This window comes from Hylaeus volcanicus, chromosome 7 (genome assembly GCF_026283585.1).
Source record: "Hylaeus volcanicus isolate JK05 chromosome 7, UHH_iyHylVolc1.0_haploid, whole genome shotgun sequence".
Classification (NCBI taxonomy): domain Eukaryota; kingdom Metazoa; phylum Arthropoda; class Insecta; order Hymenoptera; family Colletidae; genus Hylaeus; species Hylaeus volcanicus.
Genome location: NC_071982.1, coordinates 20,135,181 through 20,154,630, shown reverse-complemented (window position 1 = coordinate 20,154,630; position 19,450 = coordinate 20,135,181). Strand labels below are relative to the sequence as shown.

General features: G+C 44.6%; 1 protein-coding gene across 2 annotated transcripts in view; it reads left to right on the top strand.

Moving 5' to 3' along the window:
• LOC128880159 (myosin-I heavy chain) overlaps positions 1-19,325 on the top strand; it is a 39,416-nt gene extending 20,091 nt beyond the window's left edge. Inside the window, exons 4-16 of one of the 2 annotated variants that reach the window (XM_054129925.1) lie at positions 8,056-8,308; positions 8,870-9,204; positions 9,633-10,115; positions 10,378-11,278; positions 11,364-11,616; positions 11,743-11,778; positions 11,993-13,046; positions 13,125-13,714; positions 13,796-13,985; positions 14,072-15,518; positions 15,594-15,871; positions 16,061-16,510; positions 16,597-19,325. In XM_054129925.1, the coding sequence (XP_053985900.1) occupies positions 8,056-8,308; positions 8,870-9,204; positions 9,633-10,115; positions 10,378-11,278; positions 11,364-11,616; positions 11,743-11,778; positions 11,993-13,046; positions 13,125-13,714; positions 13,796-13,985; positions 14,072-15,518; positions 15,594-15,871; positions 16,061-16,510; positions 16,597-16,812 (6,486 nt within the window). In that variant the 3' untranslated portion in view covers positions 16,813-19,325. Of the gene's footprint in view, positions 1-8,055; positions 8,309-8,869; positions 9,205-9,632; positions 10,116-10,377; positions 11,279-11,363; positions 11,617-11,742; positions 11,779-11,992; positions 13,047-13,124; positions 13,715-13,795; positions 13,986-14,071; positions 15,519-15,593; positions 15,890-16,060; positions 16,511-16,596 lie in introns of both variants that reach the window. The other variant, XM_054129924.1, reaches the window with a different exon arrangement.
• The last annotated feature ends 125 nt before the right edge of the window (positions 19,326-19,450 follow it).

The following is a 19,450-nucleotide window of genomic DNA, read 5'->3' as shown; positions in this document are numbered from 1 at the left end:
TTAAATGAAAAATCGAGTGGAATTCTTTTTCGTGATTTTATTCAAAATAAAAATTCTTGGAACAGAGGAGACTTCTTCTCCGTGGCATTCCGGAAGTCACTAAGGGCGTTGGCGCGTTTCGTCAAGAATCTCGGTTGATCTTGTTCGCCGGTTCCGGGCGGAAGGCGAGAAAGGGAGTCGAAGGGAGGAATATAACGAAAAGTAGAAATGGAACAGTAGCGGATGGAACTATCGGTGGCTTCGAAGGTCAGCTGGGGTACCAAACCGAGGACCCCTGGCTGGCAAGAAGGAAAAGGGTGGCTCGCCGTGGTGCACGCCCCGTGTTATTGATCGGGCTGGAGCGCACATCGGATTCGGAGACTCGTCGTGGTTGCCCTGGAGCCTTCGGAGCCTCGTCCTTTCCTCTCGTCGGCCGGCCACCTGGAGCTCCATCGTGGTACCCTGAAAAATTCAAAATGACTCCTCGAAATGCTTGTCAAACCATCTACTATCCAATCTCTATTCGCGTGGATTCTCAAAGCTCAAGCTCTCAAAGCTGAAATTCTCAAAGCATCCCTAAAGAAACACATGGAGCTAAAATATAAAACCAACTTCCATTATTCCACCAGTCTCGATACAATCTTCGATATACACGAATCATCTTCCACAACTTTTACAACGAGAAGTGAAAGAAAGGTCTCGTTTTGGCTCCGTGTATTTTCGTTTGTTTCGGTTGAAGGGCTTGGACGGAACTGAAAAGCGATTCAGGTCCGAAAAAAGAATTCGGCGTGTAACTAAAAATAGTCCCCACGTCACGAATACCCCGCACGTACACTTTCAACCGTGTATCTTTAGCCTTGACCAGCTTTTAGGATCTCCAAAAGTGCCGGAGATACTTGGCCATTCCCTTTGAGCTGAGTCACCCTGTGCGATAGTTTCACTTTGATCCGCGCTGGAGCAGAATTATTACGAACTTGCAACGACCGTGACACGCTCTCCGTGCCTTTGCACGCACGAATACGCTCCAATCTCGCGTGATGCGTCCACTGTTGCCACAGAGAGAACTGCCATCCAATGTCCAGCATTAAAGAGACCGAGATGTCAAAGATCTACTCGTATGCTTCGTTATTCGTCAGAAGTCGGCCAAAAATTTCGTCGAGAGTCTCGAGAAATCATCGTCGCGCAATGGATCGAAGGATAAACGGTACTAGGTGAAACGTGATCCACGCGGTGATCGCGTTACCCCGAGCACCGAGAGTTCGGAAACCGAGTTAGCACTCTCAGCCAATGGCAGCATGTAAGGATAATTTCGCGGTAATCGAATATCGAGGCTCGTGAAGGCTGTCGCACCCTGATTAATCGTCGACGATGGATCCAACGCGGACCCGTCGCAATTTCCGAGCCAGCCTGTGAAATAGGAGATCGCTACGAATCATGGATAACGACAGACAACAGACACACGCTGGGGACAACTTGGCCGTTCCACTTCGATGATTTGTAATTCAACGTTGGCAGACAGTGGCGTGTCACCTGGGCTAACCCAACGCGAATACCCAAAACGCGACTAGAATTGTCCTAGGGTTGCGACGTGTACATGTACCCTCTTGTGGTAGATTGTCCCGAACGTTCCTTCTGTTCAATTATTTCGCGCGGCAGTGTTCATACGAATAGACGATCTTAGATATACACGATTCAGTTATATAACGTACAGTGTAATAAGTATTCGTACAGCAATCAATTTAAAATAAAATTAATAAGAAAAGAAAGGAGAGGCTAATACTGAAAGTTAATTTAAAACTTTGATCGGCGCGAATTCTATTCTAAAAATATGTAGGAACGTTGGTTAATTATTTCTTCCTCTTAAACTTGATGAAATAACTACATGAAGTTTTCTTTTGAATTGGTTTCTGTACGAATACTTGTTACACTGACCGTAAAATATTGCATATGTAGGATTGTACATAGGAAAGAGACTTTCGGGATAACCTGCACGATTTCGTTCTGGCGTGTCGGGTTTTCTTCGTTTCGAAGCTTTTAATCGCGCGCGTTACAAGACTCCGCGTTATTGTCGAAGGCTACGAGCAGCGCGGACGAGTCAAAGAAAGAACCTGTCATTTATCGGGCGTGTCCCTATTGAACAGGAGGAACTGGAGCGTCTCGATAGCCTCTAGTCCGTGCGCGCCCGCAATGGCAACGAGTCGGAACATTTTTATCTCGGCGTTGTTCATTCCGTATCGGTCCTCTTCGCGTTCTGTCTCTACCCCGACGATCATCGATCCGGGTGTTTCCAGGTAATGAGCCGAGCGAGCTTCATCACGGACGATCGTCCAGGTAACTGTACCAGCTGCACCGCGGCCATTTCTCTGGTTGACCTGATCAGCAAATGCACCGCTCCATTTTTTTTTTTTCTTTCCATAGAAAACCTTCGTTCCACGGAAATCTCTAATTTCTTTTTTTAACGACAGTTAAACAGTTACTGTACATTCTTCTTCGGACACACATTAGCCTCTGTAATAGGGATCACCGTGACGTAAACGCAGAAGCGAGTAATTATTCGATGACCTGTATCGTACCAGCTACAGCGAGAGCCACTCCTCCTGTTACAAAAGCAAAATGGTACATTTGCGAATGAAAAGGAAAAATGATACAACAGGGTGACCCCGATAAAACGGCCCGATATTCCCAGCGTGTAGCTCACCGTCGCACCTTACGCAGGTGTGATTACTAACAAGTAAATCCCATAAATATTCGTCCGTATGTCTATCGAAGAAGTTTGACTAAATTAAATAATAGTCTTGATATCACCAAACGAATTTTTCGTTATAAATAAATATCTATGTGAACAAGCTTACACATGTGTATACTTATATACGCATCAACGTATTTATACAAACGTACGCTCGGGAACATCAAACTTACCATTTAATTTAAACAAATTTCTTCAATAGATGGGTTTCTTCAATAGATGGGTTCCTTCAATAGAGGGGAATATTTATGCACTAAGGAGGTAGCTCGATTTTTTCAAATTTTCCTGAAAATCATACAAAAATGTCCTACCTCAAAATCATAACAAAATGAACCAACTTCCATACTGGAGCACACTTATCAATTATCAAGTTTTCGTCGTACATTTTTAAATAGAACAATTTCTGACTTTCATCGATAAAATTTTTATCCAACTTGCTCACACTTTCTCTAATACATCTCCCTCGAAGCGCACGCGAAATTAGGCGGTGGTTTCCGCCCGCGATCATCGATAGGGATCGATCGATCGATCGATCGAACTTGAGATCTTAATCAACGCCCCAGCGAACCACCCAAGGAACGAGCCGTGGAAAATTATCCCCGTTTACCGCCTCCCAGCTCTCGCAACCTCGTTCTGTTCACCTTTGCGCGTCGTCGGGCAACGACTCCGAAGAAGAGGGGTCGTAAGCACCCCGTGTGTTCCGGCACGAGCCGTGGCCTCTAGTCGGCGAACCGTGCGTTGATCTCGCAGTCGCAGCTGGAGGAATAAACGGGGACACTGGCTCCGTTTCTCTGGTATCAAAACATTCGTAACGCGCCTCTATAAAACGCCCCTTTCACGCGGCTGTTTTCCCTCGTAACGTTTCTCTTGCGCCGTTCGAATGGGAAAGATTGTTTTTCGAACGAGATTCGTGCGTCACAGGTGGTCGAGGTCTCGGAAAACAATCCGATACTCTCGGACGAGCATCGAGAGGTTGTTTATCACTTCTTTAACTTTACAAAGGAGCAACGAATCAAAGAACGCTGGAATTCTTCGAATTCCGGATATTATTCTGGATGTACTATTACGTTTCGTGTCCCATTTCACTCTGATCACTCTCAGCGAAGAGATCGCGGAAGTGGTAGCGTTGTTTCATCCGTGAGAATCGAAATTGTTATGTTTTCAACGTGTATTTTTTTCCGCGTCAATTTCTAGTCAGCTTTCGGGTTCCACTTCTGCGCCGCTCGCGCGATCGGAGGATTTTTATGTAGCGGCCGAGACTGACGGATGACGCTCGTATTTCACAGATTTCATTTTCGACGCCAGCTGCGCTTTTTCCGAACGGTCGATTCCCGCAATAAAAGTTAGATAGCGTCGCGAGAGCTGTTCAAACATCGCTCGCGGTTGACGTATATGGCCTGTAAAAAAAAAACAATCACCGAAGAAACGCGGGTCAACTCCATCCGTTCGCTGGGACCGGATGTATCCCCTCGAACAGGGCCAGATAAGATACCTAAGAGACTTCCGTACGACGGCCACCTGGATTTCGTTGCAACGCGATATTTTTAGCCTCGTCATTTGTTTTCTCAAGAATTTCAGGCTGCGGTTCGGTTTATCGCTACCGTAAACACGACAGGAGATAATTCCTTTTCGAAAGTAGTCGATGGAAGAGCTCTTCGCAGACCGCTCGGAGCTTAGATCCTCGAATCATCTTAGACGTAATAATTCCAAGCCCTCGTATTCGATCTTTGTTATTTATTCATTTGTTTTTTGTAACTCTAGTTCGAGTAGAAATATTTACGCCGTGGTACCGACTCACCAGAGTCTCCACTCGATAGCACAAAATTAATTTCCAATTAATTATCGAGTATCGATAATCCAGTAAAACAAAACGCGATACAGATCCGATTACGTAAATAATATTTACATCTCGTGATGGACTTTTAATGCTTTTCTCTTTTTGCGGTACTTCTGGGCAACGTATCGAATAATGGATGTCCTACTCCCAGACGTAATACGCATCCCAAATAAGGAGCGTCATATCTAGAAAGGCGATATGGTCGTACCGTTTGTGCGTGACTGGACTCGTCCCTATGGCCACTCGTTTCCCTTTTCCCGGAATAAAAGAACGGCCTCCGAGCGCTGGGAAGGTTATCTCGAAATCTCCGGAGTGCATAAACAAACAAAAAAAAATGCGTCACGTAGTTCCCAGAGAATTACGCAATTTTCATCCCGGCTAATTCTCCCTGGTAACCAACGTTTGCAGAGCAATCCAAATGACTCCCGTCGAGCTCGCGGGGAATGGAGAGCACGCGTGCAGAGAGTGACGGTTCGCGTGAACTTATTCCATTACTTTTGAACTCGAGCTTTATCTGGACTGTTTCGTGGATTAGGAAGCGTTTGTAGTAAATGAAGATGTCGCGGGGATGCGTAGGTTAGGTTAGTCGAATCGTCGAATATCAGGTTAGGTGGACTATGGTTTGCACCTACGAACCGAAGGCACAGAAGGACAGGGAAATTAATCTACGTTTATCAACCCTTTGCGCTCGAGAGGTGACTCGAGAGGCGTGATTAGGTTTCACGCAGCAAATCTACAATATCCAAAGTTTTTAGTTCGCAATACCCCATTTTCCTCGGAGCTCGACGTATCAATAAAATCGACGTATCAGTAAAACGATTGTCGGTGTAGGTAAAGGTGACCTTATTCTCAAATCTAGATAGCTTAGAATTCATGGCAATAGAACGCTAAGAAACATCTCGAGTTGCTGATAGATACCGAAAACAGGCTTCGAGTGCAAAGGGTTAAAGAAATTTGTCCAGATTAAATAACAAGTTTGATGTTTCCATATCAATTTTTCATTATATATAGATACACGCGTAAAGTTCATTCGTGTAACTATTCATGTACACGAGTGCAAAGGGTTAAAGAAATTTGTCCAAATTAAATAACAAGTTTGATGTTTCCATATCAATTTTTCATTATATATAGATACATGCGTAGAGTTCATTCGCGTAACTATTCATGTACACGAGTGCAAAGGGTTAAAGAAATTTGTCCAGATTAAATAACAAATTCGATGTTTCCATATCAATTTTTCATTATAAATAGATACACGCGTAGAGTTCATTCGTGTACATATTCATTATGAAAGATTCATTTGGAAATATTAAGCTTGCCATTTAATTTAGACAAACGTGTCCAAATGTGTCCAATAGAGGGTACGAATAGTTACGGGACCGACTGTACATCAATGGGTACTATTCCCCTCTCAATTGATCTCCCAGAGAGTCTCCCAGACCCAGAGTGCCTCTAGCTTCGCAGGTGCGACCAATTCGGCCAATCGAACTAGCTGGCCAACTTCCGACCAACGAACTCTACCCGAATTCCTTCCGCATCGTTATAGTAGGTCTCTGCGCCCTCTGACGGCGCAGGGAGGAAGCGAAGCCGACACGGTAACACGGCGATCCGGACGAAGTAGTCGAGAGGGTTGTAAACGCGGCTTTTCGCCGAGGTTCTCGGCGATAAGATTTGCATGCGCGCACGAGCCCGGAGCGTTCCGAGAACGTCGTTGCTCGTGGACGGTTCATGGAAATGGATCAAGCCTCTCGATGAATTTTCACGAGTCGTCGAGGGTTTAGCGGGATTAACGCTCTCTGCGCTCGCAGTTGCGCAGGGGACGTCTGACGCGAAACTGGGTTGCACTACTTCGCTCGGGTCTGGCCGCGGCCACAGAGAACCGGGCTTGGGTGCGAGCCTGCATAATGCATAGGTGCACGAGGTCGGGAGCGAGTCGAAACCAGTTCGAAGTTTCCCACTGTTAAAAAATTATAGAACTTTCAGTCGGTATCTCGATAAATGATGCATAGTCTCTTTTCTCTTCTGGTCGTTAGGAACAAGCTAGAATTGGTTTCTTGGTCGTTTGTTGTTACTGCTAGGCGCGGGAAATAATTCGGCGCCCCTATGGTCGATTATTCATAAGTAGACTGCGGATCTTTGTGCATTTATTGGAAATTTGAATGTGCAAAAACCAGAAACGAAATGCAAACAATATGAAAAAATATAATAAAGATTGAAATTAAAGTTCGCGTTATTTATGTTCGATTTTTGTAAGCACGTTCGCGAGGATTTTATTTTGCATAAAGATCCGCGAGCCTGTTCATAAGTTTCTAAATCCTGAATGCATCTAACATTCCCAGCTGAACAATTTTGCTTATAGTTATTCTCCTACAATTATTTAATTATCCATCTGTAACGCGTTAGAAGAATAGTATACACGCACTTTACACCATCGGGTTAGGACTTATTGTTAGATTGTACACCATACAAATCAGTTGCAACGGAGACCAAGGTGGAGAACCTCGAAGGTTAATTAATCACGCAGTAACAGATAATACTCTAGTTGAACCACAACGATGAATGATCGAATATAAACGCGTGGAAATAATATCTCCACTTAAACAAAGACAGAAAATTCATTCGGGAGTCCCGTTAGCCTTAATTATCGCTCGAAGCGCGCCAGCCGCGACAAACACATTCCGATGATCCAATAGAAGGTTCGAATTAAGGGCGGGGGTGGACTCGCCGACCCTAGTAACCCGATTAATTGCGAACGTCATTCGATAGGACGTTCCACGGCCGCGTTTCATCGGCCCCTTTCATCGGCCCCTTTCATTTACCGATTCCCTTGGGAGATTGTATCACGGCTTGCGAAAGGCGTTGCGCATCGATAGTTCAATTTCAGATAGAACGGGTTTACACGTAGCGTTTATTCCCGCTAAGTGACCCCTGTCGCGACGGTACTCCGGGTCCGTCTTGCTTGGATAATTAATCGGCCATCTTGCGGACTTTTTCATTGATAATTGTACAGTTTGTCTGGAAATAAGCAACTCGGTCGGGAGCGACGAATTATTTTATTATTTCGAGGGAGGTATACTATTTGGCTATGGCTATTCTGCTTGACTTTGTATCCGAGCGTGACGAGGAGAAACCCGTCGACAAAACAGGGGGTTCGGTGTAGCGGCGAACTATAAACTGATCGCTCGAGTACAGGCATTATTTATCGGAGAATGATAGATGATGCTTTCTCACTTCAGCACTAGTAAAATCGAACGAATTGTCGGATCCCTCATTTGACTCGAAACAAAAACATGGGAAAAGTTGCTTATGTACAGATAATACTGTATCGGTTTACGTACTATCTTTTTTTTTTATAAATAAAATAATCGAGGGTCCAAATGGAATCCTCAAAAAAGATGATTATAATATTATCCGAGGTCTGAAAGGCACCACGATGAATTCAGTTTAATGATTTAATGAATTTGTTAAAGAATGTTGCTCTTGTGACCATCAGGAGTACGTGAATCGATACCATGGACAGAAAATGGGCTCCTTGGAGCCACACGTGTTCGCCTTGGCCGAGGCTGCGTACAGGTCGCTCCAGGACACGGAGAGCAATCAGTCCTGCGTGATATCCGGCGAAAGTGGGGCCGGAAAGACCGAGACCACGAAATTTATTCTCCAGTATCTATGTTCGGTAACCAGCAACGTGGACACGTGGGTGGAACAGCAGATTCTGGAGGCCAACACCATTCTCGAGGCATTCGGTACGTTCAACTGTGATTTCGTTATCAAATAAAAATAAAAGTAAAGTAAAGCGTAACGATTTCTTCTAATTTACTACTAATTTATTGACTCTCTCTCTCTGCTAACTCTTTCTTCAACCATCGTCGCTTCCCTTCGATTGTCCGCAATGACAAAGACCCCGGTCGCCACTGTTTCGAACGAACGAGAGATTCTTCGAGCCAGTGTCGAAAAGCCGGGCTTCGAAAGTAGGCGAACATAAACAGGCTGGTCGCGTGAAACGGGTCGATGAACCCTATTTCTTAATGGCATTTAAAAATAAAAGGGAATTCATTACTCGGAGTCGAGAGGCCGAGAGCGGAGTCAGGTGTTAAATGCAGAAACGAGGGGTGAAAACTGGGTCATCGAAGAAGAAAGATTTAAGGGATATCGTAAAAAATTGCACGGTTCGCGGGCCCCTTAAGGAAAACACAGAAACGGGATATTCGGAGCCGTGCTTCCGCCGTGAACAATTTACGTTATTACTTGAATATTTTCAAGCGAAACTTTTTATCCTATTTAATTCTTTTATTCGTTTGGACCAGGTAACGCGAAGACGGTGAGGAACGACAACAGCTCGCGGTTCGGAAAGTTCATGCAAGTGTGCTTCGACAGCAAGTGGATGATCAAGGGTTGCATCATCCAGGATTACCTGCTGGAGCAGAGCCGTATAACCTTTCAGAGCACCGGGGAGAGAAACTACCATGTGTTCTATCAGCTGGTCGAGGCTGGCACGAGGGACAAGGAATTCGCCGAGCAGTATAAATTGATGCCAGCGAGCCACTACAAGTATCTCAATCAGTCCGGTTGCGTCAAGATCGACGGGATCTCCGACTCCAAGAAGCTGGATGCCCTTAGGCTCGCGTTCAACGTGCTTCAGGTAGTCGAGACTCGGCTAACTCCTGAAACTAGATCACTGTTAACACACCTTGAGCGCCTCACCGATTTTTAACACTGTATTTACCGGAAGCCTGTTTAAAGGCTTTTTAATTGCAGTATTTAGTTATTCGAATTTATTTACCGTGTTACAGTAACAGTATGAAAGAATTATCGTCAGCCTAGATTGTCATATGCTGCTGTAGAAAATTCTTTTTTTAATTAAAGACTGTTTCTAAATAGCCCGGTAGATAAAGTGTCAAGGAAATTCTTGGCAGGCCACGCGAGCCGCTTAAAAGCGCTGGTATTATAGAACCAATGTTTCTTAATGTTCAATGTTCGGCCCCGCTCAACGTGTTAAATTCGATTCACCTAAAAAATTATTTCTGTTACTATACGCCAGCATTTTAAAATACACAAATATTGTCTCAGGTCGCTCCAGAGATGTGCGAGGGAATTTTCAGAGTTCTGTCCGCCATCCTCTGGCTGGGAAACTTGAGCTTCGAGGACGTGGACGGTGAGAGGTGCGAGCTGACCACCGAGGATCTCGAGATCGTTGGAACGGTGGCTCCTTTGCTGGGGCTGCAGGTAGAGGATCTCACGAAGGTGGTGCTGATACGGCAGATAAACGTGCGGGGAAACATCACGGAGATACCGCTGAAGGTACAGGAAGCCAGGGAAAATAGACACGCGATGGCGAAAGCGCTGTACTCGAGGGCGTTCGCCTGGCTCATCAACCACATCAACAATTGCACGAATCCCGGTCAAGATAGCTCGAGATTCCTCGGCGTCCTGGATATATTCGGCTTCGAGAACTTCGCCGTGAACAGCTTCGAGCAACTGTGTATCAATTACACCAACGAGAAGCTCCACAAGTTTTTCAATCACTATGTGTTCGCGTTGGAGCAAGAGCTCGTAAGTAGTTTCTGGTAGTTGGGCCGTGTGACAGGCTTTGTAGATCAACTGGTGGGACGAAACTCTCGTCGCGTAGCTAGTAAGAGTTCAATTTAATGTTAAATCCATCTAGCGACAAAACGCCACGAACTTCTTGGAACATTTTTTATTTGTCGATGGCTCCACCGGTTGAGCAACAAAATTTCCACCAAAGGGTTAAAAGGCACGCCAACCCCCACGATGAAGTAAATTACCGTAACGCGTGGAACGTTTCGAATTTCAGTACCGTCAAGAAGAGATCCAATACTCCCATATCACCTTCACAGACAACACCATGTGCCTGGAATTAATCGAGAAACCTCCACGATGTGTTCTTAAGTTACTGACCGAGCAGTGCCATATGCCGAAGGGCTCCGACCTAGCGTATCTGACTAATTTGCACGCTGAATTCGAGAACCATCCGTGCTACGTGAAAGGCGACGATCGACGAAAGTGGGAAAAGGAGTTCGGGGTGAAGCATTACGCGGGCTGCGTGACGTACACCGTCGAGGGTTTCGTGGACAAGAACCGCGACGTTCAGCAGGATGTGTTTTTCGACTTCATGTCGAGAAGCACGAACGAGTTCGTGCAAGAGATCACCGTCTACCAGGACCTGTTGGGATGCACGGTGGCTCGCGCGAGCGGTAACACGACCACAATGTCCCGTGGAACGTCCAAAGGCAAGCCAACGCTTTGCGACTCGTTCAGGCATCAGCTGCAGGCGCTGGTAGACGTCCTGCAAGCCACGACTCCTTGGTACGCGAGATGCATAAAGCCCAATATGCAGAAGATAGCGAACCACTACGACGAGAAGCTGGTGCTCGATCAGCTAAAGTACTTGGGCATGCTGGACATAATTCGGATTAGAAAGGAAGGCTTCCCTATACACATGGCCTTTCACGACTTCGTCGCTAGGTACCGGTGCCTGGACAAGGCTCGTTTGTCTCCTCCAGGACAGGAGATCGAAGCTGTCAAGTGCCTGATCAGTAGCCAAGGTATACCCGAGACCGAGTGGCAAATAGGCAAGAGCAAAGTGTTTCTTAGGAGCTATGTTCACGAACCTCTGGAAGACTCCAGGAACCAAATGGTTACCAGCAATGCCATGATGATACAGAAAATATGGAGGGGCTATGTCGATCGAAAGGGTATGTTACTCGTCTTTAAAGTCCAATTATATCTTTTAAAACTCGTGTAACAAGCATCCATCCGATGAATTATTTTTCTACGTAGAGTACAAACGCGTAAGAGAGGCAGCGTTGAAAGTACAGCATGCTTATCGAGGCTGGAAGCTGAGAATCATGTTCATCAGAAAGCGTAGAGCAGCTATTGTCATACAGAGTCACCTGCGCGGCGTCTTTGCTAGGGAAGTGGCGGCAGCCCTGAGGGAAATGAGGCGAGTGGACGAAGAAATGAGGAAGAGAGAGCGACAAGAGGAAGAGAGGAGACTAATGGAAGACAAGAAAGCACTGGAAGAGAGCCAGAGGTAAGGCGCAACCAGCTACTCCTATAATCTTATAATACGTATTTCAGTATACGAAGTGCAGTGGCGTTCACTTGGGACGATCGTTCGTTTGTGCGTTAATAGCGTTTCCATTTGTGTCTCTTGTAGCGCACAGTACAATGGTATTGTCGGAATGGAGCCTGGGTAAGTTGGTCAGTAGTTCGAGCGGCGAATTAAAACCCTCTGCCGCATGATGAGCTCTGCGAGTAACTGCTCTTAACGTAGATGCAAAGTTTAATGCCGCATAATGCGCATCAGCACGCGCCCCGTACTTCCCTGACTAATCTCTACGCTTAACACTAAAACCAACGTGATGGGTTTTAGTCTAGGGTATTGGTAACCTTGCTCAATTTTACAGGAAGGCGCAAGAAGAGATTGCCGCGTTATCGCAGATGGCGGAACAGATGAACTCCAAGATGGCTGCTTCAGATTTGCAGTCGGTGGACTTGGACAACTTGTTCTCGTTTCTGTCCGATGTTCAGTCGACGAAGGGTAATCAGATCATCGAGGAGATCGGCGAACAAATGGACGAACTGGTGGAAGACCTTGACGTGGAACTGGAGACTGTGATACAGCAAGAATTGGAGATGAACTCCAAGTCCGAATCCAAAGCGAACACTCCCAATGGTCAGGAACCACCATTAACGCCACAGCAAATGTCACAATCGCAGCAAAGGCTAGCCTGTGGTAACAGCGGCAAGCTTGGTCAGCCTAGTCTTCCCGAACCTACCGAACCTCCTCCACCTCCACCGCCACCCGCTCCGCCCATAGCAATGAACGGAGATTCCTCCACCGACAACGGAGAACCAATTTACGAATCCGTGTTGCCTCGAGAGGAGAACAGTCCCAGTAGTCCCATCGTAATGAACGGTAGCTCTGGATCATTGGTGAACGGAGAATCCTGTGGATCGCCTCCACCGGTGCCAAACAACAAGATAATCAAGGAACAGATCGCTGGCAGTCCTCCTTCCAGGCCAGAATCTAGGAACTCGAACGGTCACCATTTGCACCACAATCATCATCAACTGGTGCCTCAGCAGCAACAGAACGGTCACGAACAACATCAGCAGCAACAGCAACAGCAACAATCTCAACAACCGCCCGTTGAACGCGAGCAAAGACGGAAATGCAGAGTAGAGCGCAAGCTTCAGGAATTAGAGGACAAAAAGGAACCCGATAACGAAGTGACTTATCACGACATAGTAGAATTCGCACAGAATTACTTCAACAGCCACGAAAGATCTCCCGAGGGGACGATAATGGCCACGCTCACCAGAAAATCGCGCGGCAAGAGCGTGGAGTATATTCCAAAGTACGAAATGGTCACGTACTACAAAGGTTCCACCATTCCAAATTCTCACATTCACATGTACGATCCCGATAACGTTAACGTGGCATGTTCAGTCTTTAGGGTGAGCAACCGGTATCATGGTTAAACCTTATCGCATGGATTCTCGAATGATCTTAATACTATTTTCCTTTACTTTCAGGATCTCTGTAAATATACAAGAGGAGAGATGAAACTGGATCAAGAGATCGCAACGATTCAGAGCATAATCGGTTACGGTATTGAACGCGAAGAGCTGAGGGACGAGGTTTTCGTGCAGTGCATGCGTCAGGCGACGAACAATCCTAACCCAGAATGGGCGGAACGAGTCTGGTTATTACTGTGTCTGGCGATCGTTGCCTTCCAACCCAGCAAACTGCTCTACAAGTACTTCGTGTCCTTCCTGCGAAAGAACTTGGCTCTGGAAGGGAAACTGAGACAGTACGTTCAATGGTGCGTGGATAACTGCAAGAATATGAAAGCCTCGTGCAGACAGCATCCACCGTCGACGGTGGAGATCGCTGCCATGAGACGATTGGGCACTATAGTTTGCCGGTTCTTCTTCCTGGACGGAAGAACCAAAGCGATCGATGTGCATCCGACCGACACTGCCTCTGACGCGGTTGCTAAGTTAGGTGAAAAATTGGGTCTTCGATCGTTGGAAGGTTGGGCAATTTACCAAAGCAGACCGGACGGCGAAGAGCACGTTCGCGCGCACGACTATTTGTACGACGTAATAGCTGCTTGGGAAATGTACGTGTCGCTATACTTCACTATTTAACAAATATTATATCGGGAATGTTGTTTCTAATTCATTTAATTCTGTGTATTCAGGAAACAATGCAAGCTGAACACTGCGCAATCGACGTTCTCGACATTGAGACGAAGTAATAATGCTACATTAGGCAGCGGCGATAATCGATTCGTCTTCAAACGCAGGCTATTCCGAAACACTCGAGAAATATCTCAAGATCCTGTTGAAGTGAACATGCTATACGCTCAAGCAGTATATAATGTTGTTAAGGTATATCTACGTAGAGTTTAAAGAATATTCATCGCGACTTTCCAAGGTAAATTCAAATCTCAAAATTTCAACGTTTTATTTTCCAGTGCGACGACTTTCCAGTATCCGAGAAGGTCGCGCTCCAATTGGCAGGTCTGCAAGCCCAAGTCGCTCTGGGAGATCCGAAAGATAACGATCGCCTAGATTACTACAGCGAGGTCGATAGCTTTTTGCCTTATCGAATAAGTCGAGCCCGCGGCGATGACGTTTGGGTGCCGATAATAGCTCAAGCGCATAGACAGTACGGCGCCGGTCGCAAGGAATTGGCAGCCAAAGTATTGTATCTATCGTGTGTGATGCAATACCCACTTTACGGCACGACGATGTTCAACGTTACTTATCGGGGTTACTGGTCGTACGGCAACCAACTGATCTTAGGCATCAACTCCGAGGGATTGATGCTCATTAAACCCGACGACAAGTTCGTTTTGTCAGAATATCGGTATCAAGACGTGGAGAGCATCATGTTGGACCCCAGCGACTGCTTCATCACTTTGTCCCTGCTTCGTCACAATCCTGACAGTTCGCACAAGTGCTTCGTATTCGAAACTGCGCAGAAAAACGAGATAGGTAGTCTGATCGTTAGTTACTGTCCAGCGCTGGCTGCATGGATCACGGAAAACGAGGTTCCCACTAAGAAGCTCAAGTGTATCACTAACGAGGATCGAATTAGACTTTACCATAACTTAGTTAACTGTCGAAGGACGCTAGTCGATGCGGAAATCCTAAGAAAACCTCAAGACTCTGGCGGTGGTTTCCTCAGGAATACCCTTAGACGGCTATCGAAGCACAGAATAGAAAAGCTTAGGCAAGAGCACGGCAGCGCAACGGATCACGGTGAAACCTACAAGGGATTCCCGTACGCGTATTGGGCGTTCAGCAGACAAGCAATACCACAGAGCCTTTCGAAGCTACCCGACCCAGACGAGCAGATGTCCCTCAGCGTATTCCAATTGATTCTAACGTATGCTGGACTAGGACAAAATGGAGACACGGTTCGAAGGGTCGAGGACGAGCACGTGAACCTGATACAAACGGTGATGGAACGATGCATAAGAAAAGAGAACTTGTTGGGCGAATTGTATCTACAGTTGATCAAACAAACCACCGATCACCCCGATCCTAATAGTCGGGTGAATCTCAGGCATTGGGCGCTGCTCTCTCTAGCCTGTTCCGTGATTCTTCCGCCTCAGAAGGTCATTCGAAAGTATTTGATAGCGCACTTGAAGCGTTGCGCCAGCGATTATGTGACGGAGGAGGGGAAGTACGCCCGATTCGCTGAAAAGTGCCTTTGCAAGACGCAGGGCACGAGGAGAAGGCAATGGCCACCGAGCAGGGAAGAGATAATGTGCACAATTAACCGTAGGCCTATTTACGCGAGATTCCATTTCATGGATGGCCAGTATCACGCCGTGGAATTTCATCCATCGGCGACGGCTAGGGATGTCATGGAGATCATCAAAGCCAAGATCGGTCTGGAAGAAACTGCACTGGGTAAGATTATTATTTTATCGCGTGAATTGTAGCTACGCGTCTGCTGTAGTTAATTCTCGAAATTATGATTTATAGGTTACGCTATCTACGAAGTCCTAGGTCCAACCGAGCGAGCGCTGATACCAGAAGAGAAAATCGCTGACGTGATGTCGAAATGGGAACGTTACAGAACAGCGAACGCACAGCAGAACCAATCGCAACGAAAACACGCACATCACTTTTTCCTATTTAAGAAACATTTGTTCCTCGATCAGTACATGAACCTCGACGATCCCGTAGAGAAGGAGTTATTGTACCATCAAGTGCTGCACGACTTGCGCGCTGATCGGTTCCCTATCACCGAGAAGGAAGCTGTAAATAATTTTCTTTCCGTCTGTAAACTTCGTTAAACTCGTTCGATACAGGGCGCACACTAACGCGAAGGACCTACTTCGGTAAACGCTGAAGTAGATACCACATGTTAGGATGCGCCCTGTATACTGCGGATCAGACAGCAGTTTAAATAAACGTAGGACGACGTGGTTAAACGATATGTTTTTCAGATGATGCTGACAGCCTTGCAAGCTCAATTAGAGCTAGGTGATTGCGAAGATACCGTGTCGGACCTCGATTATCGCACTATATCGAGCCACTGCCTACCCGCGAGACTGGTACCAAATTTGTGCGTGGAAGGTGTTTTCCAACACCACCAATCCCTAAGAGGGATGACACCGCCCGAAGCAAAGAAGTCTTTCTTAAATTTAATTCAGTCGTGGCCGCTGCACAGGGCCACGATATTCGACGTGATGCAATCGTTTACGTCGAACTGGCCCCGCGTTCTTTGGTTGGCCGTCGATCAACAAGGTCTTCACCTTCTGGAACATCGCTCCAGAAACGCTCTTTGTACCTACGAATACAGCAGTATTCTCAGTTATAGCCCAGCTGTTAGTTGTTTGATGATTATCACCGGTACCGATAAGAAACAGAGCAAAGTGATCTTAACGACATCCCAGGTAATTATTCTAAGGCTGTTGTTTCTCAAATACGACGGAAACGTATTCGATATCATCATTTATACGGTCGCGTAATTTCATTTCAGGCACATCAAATAGCGAATTTAATTCGCGAGTATATGGACGTGCTGCAATCGCCACCGGAAGTACCAAAGAGGGATTCAGCGATAGCTCAACAAATAGCTCAACAGCAGCTGCAACAACCGCCAGCCAATCTCTCGACGACTACCGGTGGTCGGAAATCTCGACCTGCTTCGGTACTGCATAGAGGTGCTCCAGTGATACAATCGCAAGCTAGTTAAAAAGGTTAAACTAATCGTTAAGTGCGACACTCCTCCCTAAATTGATACCGATAAACTGCTTTCATTTCCATACCTTCATATTACACGTTTATCTTTAATATTTTCAATATCCATACTTTTATACATCTATATCTCTTCTATCGTTCAAACGACATTCTTTCTAAATAAGCGATCTAGGTGATCGATACGTTTCAAAACGAACCTATTTCGGTATCAAGTTGATGACAAGGATGTGTCCGTAGTTATTGATGCTTTATTGGCAAGGCCTATCAGGCGACGAAGCGCGAGAATTGTCGCAACGAGACGATACTAGCCTAGGAATACTTTCTTCCAATATTTATTCAATTAGCTTAGGACTCGAGAGACGTTGAAAAACAAAGAACATAACTGCCACCGCGGAGAGTAGATTAGCGAATGGACCGACCGACAAAAACTGCCATTTTACGATTTTACAGCTGAAAAGCCTTCGAAACATTTCTATTTCCATTTTTCTCCGTCAAAGTCGTTGCCTTTTTTACGAGCGATCGTCAACGTTTTTTATACAATTTTTCCCAGTTTATATAACGCGATAACCAACGAATGAATTGGTGCGTATTATTAATGTCGACGTACGATCGGAAATGGGCAAAATTTTATTCGAATAATAATTCATTACAATTTCGCCCATATCTCCATGCACTGTATTCTGCATATCATTTTTTATCGTCAGACAAAAAAGGGTGATTATCAAATTTTCAATACCATTTCATGGTTGATGCTAACCAAGTCTGTTAATCGAGCTGTGAAAGCCTCGAGTACCTTATTTGATAGTATATTTTAGTTTAGACAATGTCAAGGATGACCAATTAATTAATTCTATACCCTATTTTGCTTGTCTCGTTGATCACTCTGTTCGATGATGCTACCATTATATGATAAGAGATAAGAGAAAAACTTAAAGGCTTTGAAAATCAACATATTGCAATCGACGTTAACGTCTCGAATATTAACTTGTGCAAAATTTAAACACGATTATACACACACGTTATCATTGTACTTAGGCACAATATTCCAAGTATAGCAAACGATAATATAACCATTAACTCGTAATTCGAAAAATCTTCGATCACATTTTAAATGAAAGTCAAACGATGACCGGATATTCGTTTTCCAGACAATCCTTTCGCGCTATAGTCACTTTTCTTGTAAGGCTTGACAATTATGGCATTTAAATCCAAACATTTAACGGATGGGGAATCTTTGATATTAATCGATCAAAATTCCACAAAATTGCGTCCAAAAAAAATTTCTTATTACTTCTTTTAATTCGAAAGCCCCGAATCGCTCGATATCTTGATGTGTAAATATTAAACGGAAAAAAAAGAAATATTGAAACCTAAACGATAGATTCCGAGCAAAATTCTTCAACGTTAAATTAATTCTATTTCCATATAAGCTAGATTTACACGTTAATCAGTCTTAGTTAAGCCTTTAAACGCAATCTTTCATATTTGTAAAACGTGGCAAACATACAAAATCGAAATTCTCGAAGGATCTATACTGTTCACAGTTCACTACGTAGATATATAGTTCAACTAAAATAACAGTCTCGACAATGAGCAATGGCGATTGCTCGGTAACAAATTATACAGTTTAGTAATATACGATTGTACCATAATTAATTTTCGAATTATGTGGTATAAGCACTTTTTACGGGACACAGTCGAGAAATGATTAGGGTAAGATTAAATATACAATTTCCTCTGTTAGTCTTTTGTCGAACACTGGAGCCAGCGATGAACCGTGACGAAACAGAGATGTTTGCATGCCACCTGTAATCCGTATATTCATTCCGTTTGTTTTTCCGTGAAATTAGCTAAGATTTGACGAGTGCAGAGACAGACTGTGATCCGCTTTGGGTGTCCTTAGTCTTCGAGAGCTGTTCAACGAGTGAGACATCGTGTTAACTAATAAAAAAAGAAAGAAGATGACGAGCGTGTGTGAGTGAGAGGGTGAGTGAAAGTATGAGAGAGCTACGAGAAATATTGTGAACATATGAAATCGTACGTAAGAATCGAGAAAACGATTTACAACGAGTGCATGATACTTAAAAGGGGATAAGAGAATGGAAAATATGAAAATCCCCATATGTGTAGCTTAAGCAAAATAAATTATTGGTTGATGATGTTATATTGAAATATTTAAGAACGAAAAACACTGTATATACGTATATAAATAGACGCGCACAGACGCATATGCGGACAACGCGATTTACACACAGTTACATACATATACACACACATATGACAAATTTTATGTAAACTGGAAGGAATACATACAAAGCAGACAAGGGGTAATACCACGCCTACACATAATGCGACAAAGATATACATACCATTATATAAATATGAACATAAATATAAATATATGATGAATATATATAAATATATAAATACAAATAAATATAGATTATTAATATACTCGAGCTATGTATAAGGATACAATAAAACAAAGCAAAGCTTTAATATTGCAAGTAACAAGGACTGTTTCTTTCACAGTTTACAATAAGTATAATCATAGTCGAAACTAATCAATACAATACAACACAACACCCTAACACCTTCTAACATCTCGTAACAGATCCGATCTACCTCCTAAC